Source organism: Pistacia vera, unplaced genomic scaffold (assembly GCF_008641045.1).
Source record: "Pistacia vera cultivar Batoury unplaced genomic scaffold, PisVer_v2 Contig430, whole genome shotgun sequence".
Lineage (NCBI taxonomy): Eukaryota > Viridiplantae > Streptophyta > Magnoliopsida > Sapindales > Anacardiaceae > Pistacia > Pistacia vera.
The window spans coordinates 1479776-1496521 of NW_022196258.1; the positions used below are offsets into that span (position 1 = coordinate 1479776).

The following is a 16746-nucleotide window of genomic DNA, read 5'->3' on the forward strand; positions in this document are numbered from 1 at the left end:
ACCAGAAATTGTTGCATTACTTGCTACTACTAGCCGTACCCAGAAGATTAAATAACAACATTGAAAGTGATATCGAAAGAATCCAATGATCTAAGTGTGCTCTAACCAATTCTTTTTCATGTGCTTAAATTAATTAACCTCATTAGCAATGTCATCACTCTATTATAATCACCATTATAATATGATTAACGAACACAAACACAAAGCCACTCAAAGAAAAACCAAACCAACCGTTTGACCAGGGACCCATTTCTACTTTCTTTGAATACAATAGAGTTGAGAATCTTTGCTAGAGGGCTAAGTGAGGAGAAAAAATCCAAAAGGATGCTTCCTACTCACTGTCCATTTCTTTTCAATTACTACTTATTGCTCTACCAAAAACCTCTCTGAATTGATCAGTCTTCATGTTTTGATCTTTCATTGAATAAGTTTGAATGTCCCACCATTTCTCAAATGACATATCCGCCCTTGTTCTTTCACAGAATAATCTAATCTCTTACTCATGTTTCACCTAAAAGCTTGAACCAGTTTAACCCATTTGGCCATGTGAATTTTGATCTTGTTAACACCAAGTTAATTAGATAAAGGTGCTTCATTAATACACAGAGGAAATGTTTTTGAGGCTAGAAACTTCAACTTAAGTCCATGATGTATTAATCTTAAAACCATCTTGAAAGGACATAAGAGTCTTTGCATTAAAACTGAAAGGGTGAAAACGTTAGAATCCAAATTTTGAGTAGATGATAAAAGGCACCCCTGTCTTGATAAGTGTTGGTTTGTGCTAGGTCGGATGTGTTTTGTTGTTTAGCTTTGAGACATTATTTTATGATTGAAGACAAGCTGGGACTAGTAAAAATTGTGCATATAAAACGAAGAGAAAGAAGAAACTGAGTGGACAAGCTATGTGAAGATGAATAAGTGGAGAGACTGGCTATGCTTCAAACAATTATTTCTCTTTCCAGCAAAGCGCATTCTTCTCAAGGTTACTTCAGGCTTTATACACAAGAACAAAGGTAAAACTATATTATGCCTTTTAAGATTATAAAATTTTGATGGGGTGACTTGTCTTATTTCATCCTCTTAATGGTTAACTAAGTTCTTTCTTATGGCGACTATGGCAGGTAACAGGGCTGCGCTTCTGAGTCTTTACAAGGACATGGAATCGTGTCGAGAATATGAAGATATACAAGTGATGTGGGCGATGATTCATTCTTCTTGTCCTCAGAATTCTTGTAATACTAGAAGGAACAAGAGGCCTAGACCTTTCTGTTTTCCGTTCTGTGGCTAAAGGCATTATATGAACTGATGCAACCACCCTTTCTAGTTTCTCTTCTAGCTTTGATTGGTATAGATTTTCCCTCTTATGAGAAGGAAAATAGCAAAGCAGGAATCTTATTATCCTTATTGTCATGTAAATATCAGGAGCTGAATAAAGACTATAGTTTGTGTTGAGTTTTCAGTTGTTTTTAAATAAACTCCAGGGTGGGTCATAAGCATATTTAATCAAATATGCTTCCAAGTTATTCTATCAAGGGCAATAGACAGAAAACAAAGGAAAAAAAGAAAAAAAAAAAAATACAAGGCTACTCTTTGAAAAGGTCTTCCTTAAAACTTTATTAACTTAAACTATTGATACAATAAGTAGATGAATTGATTCTAAGCTAACACTATTACATCACTCACACAACAACTCTCAACGGATAAGCTCAATCTCTCATCAGCATTACTACTCAAAATTTTGACTAGAAATATGAGAAAGGAAGGCGGCTATTGAGTACTAACTTGACATACTACTATTTCAGTTTATTATTCTCAACATACTGAAATTATAAGGTAGAAGCATTCCAGAATTTCTGCAGCAAAGGATGGCACCAACAAAATGTAGCATTCTGTTTATTCATCATGCAGCATCACCCTCTCGGAGGAGCATTTGATCAAAGTGCCACACTCCTGCAATATCGAAAATTATGGACAGATTAGTGGACATGGAAAAGAAGGTACTTCCATTTGCTGCAAAATTGTTCGAATGCTATTGAACTCAATGGAACAAAACGGATTAATATACAAGTAAATGATATAATATGATTCATACCGTGGCCTTTTCCAACCATTCTCAATTGGGCAATGAATTTCGCTATCTTATTAATGGCTTCCACCTGTCAAACAAATTAAGTCTGTCAAACTTGAGTCTTTGAAATGATACAGAAATTGTCTCTCCGAAACAGCTGTTTTGGGTTCGAATTTAGACACAACAAGAAACTGAAACGCAAGCTCACCTGCTCGGCTAAATATTCAGTCTCAATAAAATCTGCCAGTTGAGGATCATTGTTGCAGACTGCCACCTATTTTTTTTATCAACATCAGAATACAGTTCATTAGAAGGACCACAGATGAACAATTAAGTTCAGTTGCAGGCTCAAAATACCCTCAGTTACAAAAAAACCAAAGGGGGTCAAGATGAATTACATTGTGCAGGCTCAGGAGCTTCTCATTTGTTAACTTCTCCAGAGACAATGCTAATTCCATGGCTGAATCAACAAAACCAAAGAAATTAACTTCAACATTAATTGATTTAGTAACTAAAAACCATAGGAAGTAAATTCAAATATTTAATAGACAGACCAATATTATAACAAGCAAATACATATGGGTCATTTGTTTAATTATTTTTGCACTATCATATCCCTGTCATACCACACATTTGTTTTCCTATTTTAAAAATCATATTTTATTTTATTCAATTATTTTTAAACATCATCTAATTTGTTAATTTAACTAAACACAAAAGAAAAAAAATTCAAAAATTAACAAAAACACCCTCACCCCCACCCACCTTTTCCGATTCTAGCCACCATCACCAACTGGTGGTTAGAATCTAGTATAATAGCGCATTACTGACTGGATCTGACCGATAATGCGCTGATCTATCATTTTCCGACCAGATTCAACGTGGATCTGATCGAAAAAGGCCATCTCGACACACGACCAACTAAATCCAGCTGATTGTGCACTGATATAAAGACTCCGGCCACCATCCAGCAGTAGTGACAGACTGCCGTATTCAATGGGTAGGTGAGGGTACTTTTTGTAATTTTTAATATTTTTATTACAGGGATGCTTTTATTAATTTTTTAATTCTAGCTCGCCCCAAAACGGACCCATCGTATCTGATGTTGACCTGAAAATAGAATACTTAAATTAAGAAAATTGTATCTTACCATACAATGCATCTCCTTTCTCTGCATGCTCAAACTCCGAGGGGGCCATCAGAATAGAGTGTAGCTTTACTTTCCCTCCACGCAGATTCTAATTAAAAAATCCCAGGAGCAACATTAGACATTTCCAAAAGCTAATATTTTATTTACAACCAAGAGAACAGAAAACTGGAAAATAAAAAAAGAACCTGATATTCCATCAGCTTTTCAGCATGTTCTCTTTCTTCTTCACTCGACTCCTTGAAAAATCTGATTATATACAACAAAAAATATTCATCAGTTGTTGCAGTTAAAAAATGGAGACAAATTAAAGTAAAGGAATATATCGGGGTTAATTTGAATAATTACTTGGCCAGGCCCCTGAGAGCAATATTATCTCGGTCGAAATATGCATACAGGGCGTGGTACACATAAGAAACATTGTATTCAACACTGCAAAAAGTGCCAAGAAACACGAATAAATAATCAATTGGTGAGGAAGAAAAAATGAAGAGAAAACAAGATAGCCTTTACAAAAACGATTTCAAAAGAGAACAGCAACCCACTTGATTTGCTCATTTATTGCGGCTTCACACTCCCTGGAAAACTTCTGCCTGGCAAGTGAAACATCAGGAGCAACAGGAATATCAAGAACCTCTTTCTTCACCTCTTCAAATGGCTCAAACACTACGCCTGTAAGTGGCATATGGTTGGTATCAATAGAAGCAGAAACTTTGAAACTTTTCATTCTGGTCCTCAAATTCAGATTAGAAGAAGAAGATGATGATGGTAAGTTGCATGAACCAACAAAGGAAGAACTCAACATGAGAGTATCCCCTTGCTTTGCTACAAGAGAAGAAGAAGCTGAAACGGGTTTCGAAAACATTGTAATGGAGTCTGAAATCTGGATCAAATCAGAATTCACGAGATTGGGGATGAGATTAGAGGCTTGTGGAGGCTATGATATATATACAGAGTGAAAACCTATTACAAGAGTTCCAGCGAGGCAAGGGTCTATCTAGAACCGTTGGATTGAACTGGAGGGAAGTATAGGTGTATCGGTAATATTTAGCCACGTGTTACGGCGTGTGGTGACCTCGTGTTTAGTCTATCCAAAAGGATTGTGGAATCTTAAAGAAATATCTCGTGTTCACATCGCTTTATAAACATTTCCACACTTGCGAGTTTGTAAAAAGTTATACTCGCGTTGTAATACGGCATGGTGGTTGATTTGGCAGTCGGCTTCTGGTTGTGTTATTCACTTGGTGTTGATGCGAGTAGGTAGTGTTTGTCGCAATGCGGACAATAAGTTTTGTCTCTGGCCAAATGACGTGGAAATTTTGCAGGAGAAAATTCTGCATTCTAATCATGTATTGTTCGTCGAAAATGGCTATAGACTTTTGAATGAGATAAGTATTACTTATTTTATTTTATTTTAAAATATCTTAAAATAACTTACTATATGATCATCGTCTTCCTTTTAAAAGTAAAATTCATTGCATTCCCATGAGAAGTTATAATTGCCCCAATTTGGTAGATTATTAAGAGGTATATATATTTTTCTCTTTAAGTTGTATTTGATTTAGGGATATTAATTGAAAGATAAATTACTTTTAAGATTATACAGAATATTTAAGAAAATATGTTTGGTTAAATTTGAATAAATTAATAGATATGTTATATTGATATGTTTGATTAAGAGGATAAATTGATTAGTATGTTATATACATTACTAAATTGCCCTCCTTTTTAAATATTAATATATATATATACATTTAAAATTTTGCTAAAAGAACCCAGTTATATGAAAGTTTATTTCAAATATAAGGGTATTATTGTCCAAAAACTTAATTAATTAGGGGTAAAATTGTAATAGTAGGTTTATGTAAATTAATTTCAAAATAAGGGCATTTTTGTCCAAAAAAATTATTAATAAGGGATAAAATTATAACAAAATTAATATTACAAGGTAATTTTAAAAACCTAAGAAAATAGAGGTAACAGATTACCACCTATATAACTAACTGTAATTACAATTGGTTTTGAAAGATAACCGAAATCTTATATTACTTGACAATCAGACGTGGTAATCTAAGTAATGTAAGATAACATTCCTTCCGTAATGAGGGATAACCCCTAACCAAACAGTCCCTTAATATACTCAACAGTTACTTCAAGCCAAACAGACAAGTATAGATTCACTCACAGCTCAGTTATCATCCACCCTAAACACTTCAGAAATTCATGATTATCCAAAATAGTGGTATCCAAACTCTCAACCATATTCTTCCCAAGAGCATGAACTTCAACAAATACATGAATATTATTTTAACAAATACAAGAAATGACAATTCATTACTCCAGCCAAGGCCCGCTCAATGGGTAGGCAGGTGAGGCACCTGCCTAGGGCCCCCAAAAAATAGAGCCAAAAAGGGTCAAATTTTTTATAATTTTTTTTAAATATATTACAAAAATAAAAATAGTATATAATTTCTTATCTAAATCAATCCAAGGGGCCCTAAAAAAAACCAAAAGGCCCAAATTTATTATAAACTTTTTACATATATTCTCACCCAAAGTTTGACGATGAAATAGTAAGTTTGTACCTCTAGTTTCATATATTCGAATTTACACCCATAAATTAACATATTGAATTTATTTTAACAATAAAAGGCTTAAATGGTCATTTGCATGTTTCAAATTACTCACCCCCAATTCAATCACAAAATTCGACATTCACATAAATCATCTCCACCCCTCTTCTGCCGTCGGCCGTTTGGAGCTGATTCTGGTCGATTTTCTCACCTAAATCGACCGAAACCATCACTTTATCATTTTCCAATTCTCAGCCTTGATAGCCCTTGATTTGACCCATTTTTTACGAATCTCGCAACCTAGCTCCATCGCGTGCGATAGCCATTTCCGGCCTTTTCGACATGTATCTGGCATCGTTGCCTTCCCCAACAGCACCATCTTCCTTCCTTCAGCCTTCTCACCAAAACCTCTATCATACCTCATCCGTTTACTCCACCATAGCCGGCCACCGATACCTTTTGGAGCGCGACTTCTCAAGTCTTTTCCGGTCAATCTTGGTATTAGAAATCACCCATTTCACCATCCATTACTTCTTCAGCATCTGCTCTCCAAAACCCCCCACCAACCTAACCTCATTAGCCCGTCGGTCGTCGTCCACCTCTCCTAGTGATTTTGCATCTCAAAAGATAAGAAAAATAAATTTGAAATAATTTTTTTAATAAATGCTTATATTATTAGAAGGTCCTAAAGTAACTTTTGACTAGGATCACAAATGTTCTTGAGATGACTCTAACTCCAGCTTATTTATCAGATGATTATTTAAACATATCAACCTCACAAATTCTGATAGATTTTATTCGAACGATGGAATGTCTTGACTTTTATGACTAAGATTCTTTAAATAATACCACCTCGGACTCAGATAATCTCCATGATTTTGTCACGTTGGTTAAATAATAACATTATTTTAATTATTCTAATGCAGTCCAACTGAAATTCATTGACCATTAAGAGTATTTATAATAATACGTACCCATTTTCTGAGGGTCATGTTTTTGTAAGTGATTTTTTTAAATATGGATACACTAAAAAATATTGGCATGAAAATTCACATAAAAACACTTATCACAATCACAATTATTCACTTAGGCAGATGGCATTCAGTAGAGGAGTCAATAAAGACAGCTGAATCATGTAGTCGAGTGAACTTTCTGCCAAAGGTGACAGTATTTTTTTTTAATTGTCAATAAGCAATAAGTGCTTCTAAAATATCTCGCAGTAGGACGAGGGACAACAGCCCACAAGTCACAAAGCAGATTAAATATTCAACGAACAGCAAAGTAAAAAATATAAAAAATGAATAATATGATGATAAAAAGTTGATGTAATTATTAATATTTGTTGGTGCCAAAATCCATATAGGTTAGAAGACCAGGGCTTTGGTGCTTATATAGCACAAGAATACTCTCACCACCCAAGATTTTTTTTAAGACAAAACAGTGCAATTTTTAGGGTACAATATCTCTAGACGCACTTATTATTTGTATAGATCTGCTAGAGGAGGGCCTAGCCCACTCCCAATAGAGGAGGGCTTAGGCCATTCCCAAGCCCTTCACCATCTAACCGATACTTCAGAGATAACCCACCAATGTGTATGAATGATGGAAGAAACCCTTTTGCTCATACAAAATTTCTATGAAAATATATAGCCATTCTGAGCATAATTAAAGAAGAAGAAGAATATGTTGATTAATACTCTGATACTGGAAAAGGAAAGGACTTCTTATCAGTTTGCAGATGGACAGACCAATCTGCATATGCGAAGAATCTAATCATCACTAAGATCAAGAGCATATTAAATTTGACTTTACGAAAAATAAGTTTGTCGCATATCAATTGAGGAAAAGAAAGAGGCAGCTGGAGCTGGATTACTTGGCTACGGTGAGTAACCTCCCTTGTGCCAAGACAAAATTGGTGCTTCCTTTTCATGAAAGATACTATTGCATGCATGAGGGCTTGTGGACACCATGCGCTTCTACACATATGGCCACACATAGTCCCCCATCTAATCTTCTGCTTCTTTTGGATATTATCATTTGCCTTTTTCTTGAATTGAAAGCCTTTGATGGACCTCTTTATTAAACTTTTATGCCGTCATTGACTCATTTCCTTCGAATATTTGCATGGCTTGTGGATAGCACACGGCCTCTCTCTACCTTGTGTTTTTATTTCTTATTTCTATATGATATAATTACAATCTATTTTGATTGGTTTTTTGTTATAACAAAGTACTTAGTGTTGATATTTGATTTTGACACCAAAGACTTATAAGTGCAAAGTGTTAAACCGCTCTTAAAAATTACACGTAAATGATTGGGATAATCTAATGCAAAGACAGAATAATAAATGAGAGATGATTTTCAAAGTGACTCGGATGCTTAAAGGAAATCCGACATCCACTACTACTTTATATATGAGAGATTACAAGAGGTCGCAGAGATAGAATAATTGAGTATTCATATAGAATCTCAAGTCAATCTCTTTTTCGTAGGTTATCTTTGCTCTAAAAATAAAAATTATAATTCGAATGAGATTTCAAAATCAGAATCTTGAAAATGAGAGAGGGAGTTATCTATTTATAGTAAAGGAATTAAAGGTAATGATTACAAATCTGTAAATGGATAGGTGTCGTGTAAGTCATTTCTTGCATCTTATTGACTTATAACTTAAAAAATATCTTCAAATTATCTGAAGTTTAAACAAGTGTCAGACCCTTATTCACTTATAGGCAAAAATCTAAATTTGTTAAGTTGAGGACAGTTATATTCCTCTTATCTTGGAGCCACGTGACAACTCTAGACATTGCAGATTCTTTCTAAGCTTTGATCGGTGCTTAGAGCTATAAGCCTACGTCTATTCTGACTATTTAGGCATAACACTTCTTATAATTGTCTTTTCCTGCAAAATAGAAACGAATCAAAGTTAACAGTAGAGAAAGCTCTGTCCATTGTTATTGATTTCAAAATATCCTCTAGTAAGTAAAATTCTATTCCCAAATAATTCAGTGCATGGTGACAACCGTCTCGTTGAATCCGAAGCGTTCTCTAATCACCAATCCTCCCCTCACTCCCTCCTTTTAAACCTTAATAAAACGCTAACTCGGCATTTTCCATTGCATCACTATGGCCACTGACGCCTCTCCGAAATATCGGACCCCCGATTTCCACCCGGTAACTCCCTCTACCCCAACAACATTACAGCATGACGGCCTCGAGTTCTGGCAGTTTATGATTGCCGGGTCCATCGCGGGCTCCGTTGAACACATGGCTATGTTCCCAGTTGACACTCTCAAGACCCGCATGCAAGTCCTCGGGGCCTCCTGCCCGGTTCAGCCCATCGGCGTCCGTCAAGCCTTTAACTCGATACTGAAGCTCGAGGGCCTTGCGGGTCTATACCGTGGAATTGGAGCCATGGGCCTCGGCCAGGACCAGCACATGCAGTGTACTCTCAGTGTATGAGCTCTGTAAAGAGTACTTCTCCCGTGGAGACCCGAATAATTCCGGGGCTCATGCAGTTTCGGGTGTTTGCGCAACCGTTGCAAGTGATGCGGTGATACGCCGATGGATGTGGTGAAGCAGAGGTTGCAGTTGAAGAGTAGTCCACAGGGAGTCGCCGACTGTGTGAAAAAAGTGTTGTGGAAGAAGGGATTGGAGCTTTCTATGCGTCGTATCGGACTACGGTATTAATGAACGCACCGTTTACGGCTGTTCATTTCGCGACTTACGAGGCTGCAAGAGAGGGTTGATGGAGTTGGACCCGGAGAGTGTGAGTAATGAGAGTTTAGTAGTTCACGCCACCGCTGGTGCGGTGGCTGGGGCTCTAGCGGCTGTTGTGACAACACCACTAGATGTTGTTAAAACTCAGTTGCAGTGCCAGGTGACGTGACATATCTTTTAAGATTTGCTTCTAACTTTTGTTTTGAAGCATTCAATTTTAGCTTTTCAATGCTCCACTGCTTAGCCGTTTCACGTGAGACACCATAACTGATTTGGTTTTGATAAAAGAAGAGATATGCAAAGACTTATACTGGGCATTGGAATGGACATTTTAACTGTGAAAAAAACAAGCTTGTGGTGAATGAGTCTAAACCATCAAATTTTGAAAATTGAAAGCCATGAATTGAAACCATGAGAAAAAACTGTACAGAGTGTGGTGTCTGCGTATATTGCTAATCTGAAGGTTTGTGTTTTGGATATACAGGGTGTGTGCGGTTGTGATAGTTTTCAAGCGGTTCAATTGGAAATGTAATTGACACAATAGTGAGGAAGGATGGATATCGTGGGCTGATGAGGGATGGATTCCAAGGATGCTCTTCCACGCTCCGGCTGCTGCCATTTGCTGGTCTACATATGAAGCATCAAAGTCCTCTTTCAAAGACTCAATGATAGTGCTAACTAAGATTGCTAAGCTACAAATAACACATGAGCATCATTCTCCCTAACCTGCCTTCAGCTCATTCATATTAATTAATGAAAGGCGGTGGTTAGCTCAAATGGAGTGTTCATTTCTCTGTATATCGTCCAGTTTATTTGCTCAGATCGATCGAGTAATGTTGGTTACTCAATCCATAAATAGAAATAAATTATCAAAGAAATCCAAACTCTTTAAATAATTGTCAAATTCAACGGTCAGTAGTATTTATGTATTGGTGCATCCCTTATTATGGTGATTAACAAGAAACTGAGTGTCGATTACAGAACTACAGAAGCACTTCTGACTGTAAAAAAAATATTGATATTTTCTAAGAAAGAATATAATTCCATGTCACAGACTCACCAAGCACCAGTGGTCTAGTGGTAGAATAGTACCCTGCCACGGTACAGACCCGGGTTCGATTCCCGGCTGTGCATCGCCATTTTTTTAATTTTAGAAAATACAGGGCCCAAATAAATACGATATTATTTTCTTGATCTGTGACCCACTTCTCTTCTCATTTATAGACAACATTTGAGCATTATATGGGCATGATATTTCGAGTACAGGTTTTGTCAAACCACAATTAATTGCTGCCCACAATTCTACCTGTTTCATTCAGAATTTGCTTTTCCATAAGACCTGTCCCAGAGCATGGTCATGAACATGTTGGCAGGGCAGATGGAAACAGAAGAGACAAATCACTTCATCCCAACAATAGTAAAATCAACAGGAAACAGTTAAGATTTGATAAACCGGTCTGTGTACTTACTGAAACCAATCACATAGGCTAGCACGTATGGTTCCATAAGGTATTGACAAAGGAGTTACAGCTCATAACAATTACAATCTTGTTAAAGCATTAAAACGATATCAGAACTTATCTACGCTTACTCCTCTCTGTGAACCTCAGAAGCCCCCCACTCCTGCTTTTCTTCATCCCGACCATAAAATGGAGCTTTGATCCCTCAGATGAGATGGAGGTCACTTCATCCAAAGAACAAACTTTGTCTTCATCCCCTCTATATCTGCGAACTTCCCTTTCTCCGATATCCAGTAACAGTGGTATTAAAACGCAAGTAGACGAGTCCTGTAACCAACTTCACAAATTGCTGGGATAAAGACAGTAAGCTTTGTGTCTCTCTCATTGAACTCGTAATTGGTGGCCTCTGGGGAAAATTCCAACTGGCAAATCATCTCCTTAGCAGGTCAGGCAACGGCTTTTGCATTTTTCCTGTTCGGCCAGGAGTAACTTAGTAAATTCATACTTTAATGAAGAAACAATCAACAAAAAAGACATACTAGGAGTTAAAATGGAATGACTGGATTAGAGATCCAAGGAAAAAACCAGTTCAAAGAAAAGATAATGATGAAGACTGAAATCTGAAAGTAAGTACAAAAAATCGCCCACACAAATATCATTTTGAATACCAAACAAATCACCCTATACAACTTTCTCCAGCCTGAAGCTCAAGTCTTATTTCTTTCTCTCAATAGCATTTCTCTGAGACTTCAATCTCCTTTCGGAGAAGTAAGACAGGTTATTCCAAAAAACAGTGGCAACTCTCCAGATATTTTGCCCATTGCACCTTCTAAACCCAAGGCAAGGGAGTGCAAATCACATCAAGCTGCTCTTGGAAGAAAATAGTTCATACTAAGGGTGTTTGCGAAATCTTCTAATGTTAATCTCTATTAAGGTTGTCTGATACTAAAATACCCTAAGAGCTTTTTGACAAACATTCACTCCACAATATCACAAACCCTGATCACTTTCTCCCCCAACCCCAAAAAGTATTTCAGGAAAACCAGCAAATAAACTCCAGTATTTCTTATATCAGTTGTATGATCCTTGAAAATGAAGCCTAATAGAGACCATCGGATACTAATCACCAATCTCAAAAACTTCAAAAAACTTCCCCTATACCTGCTAGGATTGTATCTTTGCAGAGCAACAATTTTGGATAATTGGCATAAAGAGTTAGGACTGACCTTAATTTTATTACCAACCATTTCGTCCACCTTCAATCTGCTTCCCAGTGACTAATCACAGAGAAAAAAAAAAAAAAAGAAAAGAACATAAGAGTCATAAACAAAAACTAAACAGATGACACAAGTATCAGTAATCTATAATTTTTCTAGATTGCATTGCATCTCACATCTATCTTAACAGCAACAAAAACTAAATTTTATAAAAACACAAAACTGATTGTCATGAAAAAGCCAATTCAAAAAAAAAAAATAGAAGGCTCAGAGATCTATTCAAATCCATCATTTGTGAGTTACCATTCATGCTTCCTTAGTTACTGAACTATGCGTGCATGTGTGTCTGTGTTTCATGTGTATAGCAAGAAAAAAAAAACCTCAAGTTGAAACTACATCGATGGGAGTCTATATTTCTTCCTCTTCCTACCGTCCGTCAACTATTTTTAATAAATAAGAATAATTTGTTAAAAAGGGGGGCAAAGCACCAAACCCAAGAGCTGGTGCCCTAATTCATGTGATTTTATTTTCTCCAAGTATTTATCTTCCTATTCTGTCATCTTAGTTCTTATAAACATCCACAAAAGAACATACTAACTCATCACATATAACTTCAATCACTAGAATAAACATGGGCACATTGCCACAGAAAAATGCCAACTTCTTTTTATCTACACAAGATCCATATTTCACAGCCATTTAATTTAGCTCACATTACTTAGCGACCAACAGCTACTGGGTCACATTCCAACATGGTAATGGAGTAATTCAAATTTCAAAACCAAAACAACCCTTTAATTTCCCATGCAATTAAAGTAACTAATCCTTTAAGGCCACATCACATTTTGCTTCTAAAGAGACGCTAACTCATCATCCCCGTTTCAAGACAGTTAATTATCATTTATTTGTAACCAAATCCCTAATTAATACAAATTAATCAATACCCACGTTCATAAAAAAAATTTCCATAACAACACCACATAACCTAAATTCAAATCACAATTATAATGTAAAGAAAACAACTTTAGACTGGATCGACATAGGAATCAAAATTGGCATGTAAATAACGATAAAAGGATTAAATTCCAAGATTAAAAAGTACGTACGCTGATATCACAACCAACTGAATGAGCTCCTTGTTGGCTCTTTGGCCGATCCAATACGAGCCCACCTGTTTCATAATCTGATCCATCACGACTACTTTTTCTAACTCTCTCTCAATCTCAATCAAGAAACAATTTTTTCTCTAGAAAGTTAAAGACAGAGAGAGAGACAGAGAGAAATTATTTCTTTGTGCGAATTTCCCTGAACTTATTACCTGAAAATTCTGCAGTCATTGAGGAACTCTGTTGTGGTTACTCAGACAGCTTGTATATTGGACCAATGATATGTCCACACGTGGCGGGAATCCTCCAGCTATTTTAGTCCTGGCCTCACATCTCCCACTAAATAGGCTTGATTAAAGATTTAATAATTTCAAAGACAGACCGTGACAGTTGATTAGGAGTGTAATTCTGTAGATTTTAGTGGTATTACGTGTTATTTATTTTAATTTTAGTGTAATTTAATTCTGTAAAAATTGTTTTAAAATTTTAGCTCGGAAGCCGAAATTAGATTATACCCCATATTCAAAAATTTTATTTAAAAAATTGAACTCGATAAGGAGATAATTTCTTCCTTATGAACTTTAACGAATGGAATGCAATTAAACTATCTTTTATAGAGATGGGCGTGTTCCTCGTTGAACAAAAATATTAATTTTAGTTAGTTTTTTTTTTAGTCCATCCTAACAGAAATTTCTGAATCCGTTTCTGAGGATAGAGATAAGGTCTCCTCACCTCAAGCTAATAAATTATCATACTGTTCTTGATATAGTTAAATAATTATGAAATACCCTTTGTATATATACCCACTTTTTCCGCACACCCAACACTAATTGCATTTTCCACCGCTCAAGTATCCCTCGCCCTGGCTCGCCTCGCTCAGTATCCTCAGCCCGGGCCTCGCCCATCTCTATCGATTTAATTATAGGTGCGAATGACAACTTCCAGCCAAGGTTTACGGTAATTACATTTTCCACCCTGAACTTTGAGAAAAGCAATTTCCCGCTCATCGTCAATTTCTGTCGATGGATTTTACCTGATAGGGTAAAGTTACGAAAAAATAATAATGCCTTTTATATTTGATTTTATAATTTTTAACGAGGTTGAATATTTCCCACCCAACTTTGAATCATGCATAAATTAACTTCATTATTCTGTAAGTAAAACAATTAAATAGGGTGACTATTGAGATACATGAAACTGAGGATTTGATTTGAAAGTATATACGAAATGTCCTTTCCTCCACCCAAAAGTACACAATATTTTGCCCATATATCTAACGTACGTAGAAATGAATGAATTAATATTAAAATACGAGAACGACATTTTCTCACCCAAGTAATGCTATAGTCATCGAAGTAGTACACCGAATTTATGTATCAAATGACGTGGTAAAATCTTGATCGTTGATTAATATTAAGTTAAAATTAATCAACGGTCAGGATTTTGTCACGTCATTCGGTGTACTATCGTCGGTGGCCATATTATTTTCCTTTCCTACTCAGGTTTGACGAAACGATGCTACCTACCGTCAAAGTTTCAAAATAACACTTTCTTTTGTTAATATTCGATTGAATTGGCAAAAATATCTTTAAAAAATTTATTTCTTAATTTATTTATTATAAATTAAAATTTAGTTAAATCAAAGTCTTTACTCGATTATTTATTAGTTCAAGTATAAAAATATATATTTTTTCTTTTGTTTATTTAATTAATTAAGAATATTGATATTCTATCTTAATTATTAAAAATGAAAAACATTATAAATTTAGTAGATTATTGAATAAAGTGATTAGATATTGATGATATTATAATTATTTAACTTTAAACAAGTCCATATCATTATTTTTAACTTCTTAGGTGGGCTAATACAGTTATTATTATTATTATTTTTTTAATATTTGATTTTTTAGCTAATTAAAAAATAATAAAAATTTATAAAGTCAAATATTTAAGAGTATTTTCGTCTTTTTAGTAAAATATTAACGAAAAATATAACCGAACTTAGAAAAGGGTGGGAAAATGACATTTTGGAACTTGAAATGTGGGAAAGTATCGCTTTCACAAACCTTGGGTGGGAAAATGTCGTTCTCCCTATTAAAATAAGAAATAATAATCATCATCAAACTCAACTCAGATTCACAGTCTCTAGTCATCGCCATAATTGATCACATGCTTGCATCACACTCTTTATGATTTACAGCCCACTTCTGATACGAGTTTCAGAGATCCAACAGACCATATCCCAGTCTTCGAAGTCCACTGTAATAACCTTTCTCTTTACCCAGAAAAAAATAAAATAAAAATACTTCTGTAAGCATGGAGTCCACAGGAGGATTAAAGAGCCATGCATAAATATGGCAGCTCGTCATCAAATTGCGTCTTCCACAGAAGGTTTGTTTTTTCTATTATTTATCGTGCATGCATTCTTGTGCTGATGGATACAATGCACTGGGTCTAAAAGTTCAAGCTGGCTTAACTTAAACTGAACTGAACTGCGTTTAGGTCAAGTTTAAAGTTTTGAGCATGAGATTCAGATCATCCCATCCCTTGATTGAATTTTGCAAGCATCATTTTTTATATGCTGCAACTAGTTCTATTATGTTCTTTTTGGGGTAATTAATTCGATTTGAAGATGTCCATTTCTTATAAGGTGAGAGTAGACCACACTCTCCCACAAGTTGATTATAGAAAATACAATTGAATCCATATCAAGCCAGCCAAAGGCATGCTGTGGGTACATCAAAGGATATACATAAATATTCATATTCATGTACTTAGAATTAATTTGAATATTACTATTGATAATACATTGAACTAGTCTTAATTTAAATGTCAAGAAGGAAGCCGGTGACATATATATATATATACATCAAAAATGGAAAAACAAGATAAATTACAAGAAGGTACAAGTTTTGATATAGGGATTAGGGAAATCATCATCATAATAATGGGTGATTATTATGATGATCAATTGTACTAATAATCACAGATAAAAATGGGTCCCAAACTGGCAATCGCCAGCTGAACTGTTCCTGAGAATCATGTGCTAAAGTCTCCCAACTTGTTCAATTTTACAGGATTACATGAAATATATAAATAACTAAAAAAAAATTCAAATGGGGTGTCCAGGTTTTTGCTCCAACTGCTGCTTAGACCAGATAAAAGCAAAGAATCACGTTAAAGCAGCCAAAGTAATAAACAATCAATATATATATATACAACTTGTTTTGGAGGGCATGAAAGAGTAAACGATTGCTTAATAAAATATGTAATGTTTGCAGACTGTAACTGGGTCAGCTTTTGATTGAATGAATGGTTTATCTTATCCTTCCGCATACAACTCTCTCCTCCAAGTTGAGAGAAAGAGAGAGACAGAGAGAGTTCCGTTTGTTCAGTATAAATTTGACAGAAGCTTCAGATAGCCATTTGCATTTACCAACTTGCTTCTTCATTGACTT

At 35.4% G+C, this 16746-nt stretch overlaps 1 protein-coding gene, 1 non-coding gene and 1 pseudogene across 2 annotated transcripts; 2 read left to right on the top strand and 1 right to left on the bottom strand.

The window, feature by feature from the left end:
* Positions 1–1587: 1587 nt before the first annotated feature.
* LOC116143628 (ferritin-4, chloroplastic) lies at positions 1588–4150 on the bottom strand. The gene is made up of 8 exons (XM_031429089.1): positions 3761–4150; positions 3564–3647; positions 3404–3464; positions 3219–3306; positions 2467–2528; positions 2277–2342; positions 2093–2156; positions 1588–1950 (listed from the first exon to the last, which is right to left on the bottom strand). Exons 1-8 carry the CDS (start codon positions 4078–4080, stop codon positions 1901–1903), a joined length of 795 nt encoding a protein of 264 aa, XP_031284949.1. The 5' UTR covers positions 4081–4150; the 3' UTR covers positions 1588–1900.
* Positions 4151–8896: 4746 nt separating this feature from the next.
* LOC116143633 lies at positions 8897–10187 on the top strand (annotated as a pseudogene).
* Positions 10188–10568: 381 nt separating this feature from the next.
* Positions 10569–10638, top strand: TRNAG-GCC. Its single transcript has one exon. It is a non-coding gene; the product is annotated as a tRNA-Gly (tRNA).
* Positions 10639–16746: the final 6108 nt, after the last annotated feature.

Excerpts from the sequence above, each read along its gene's own strand:
- LOC116143628 (XM_031429089.1), bottom strand. The coding sequence starts at position 4,080 with ATGTTTTCGAAACCCGTTTCAGCTTCTTCTTCTCTTGTAGCAAAGCAA. Across the intron at positions 3,648-3,760 it reads GCAATAAATGAGCAAATCAA|TGTTGAATACAATGTTTCTT; the intron begins GTGGGTTGCTGT and ends CACTTTTTGCAG. Across the intron at positions 1,951-2,092 it reads AATGGTTGGAAAAGGCCACG|GAGTGTGGCACTTTGATCAA; the intron begins GTATGAATCATA and ends TCGATATTGCAG.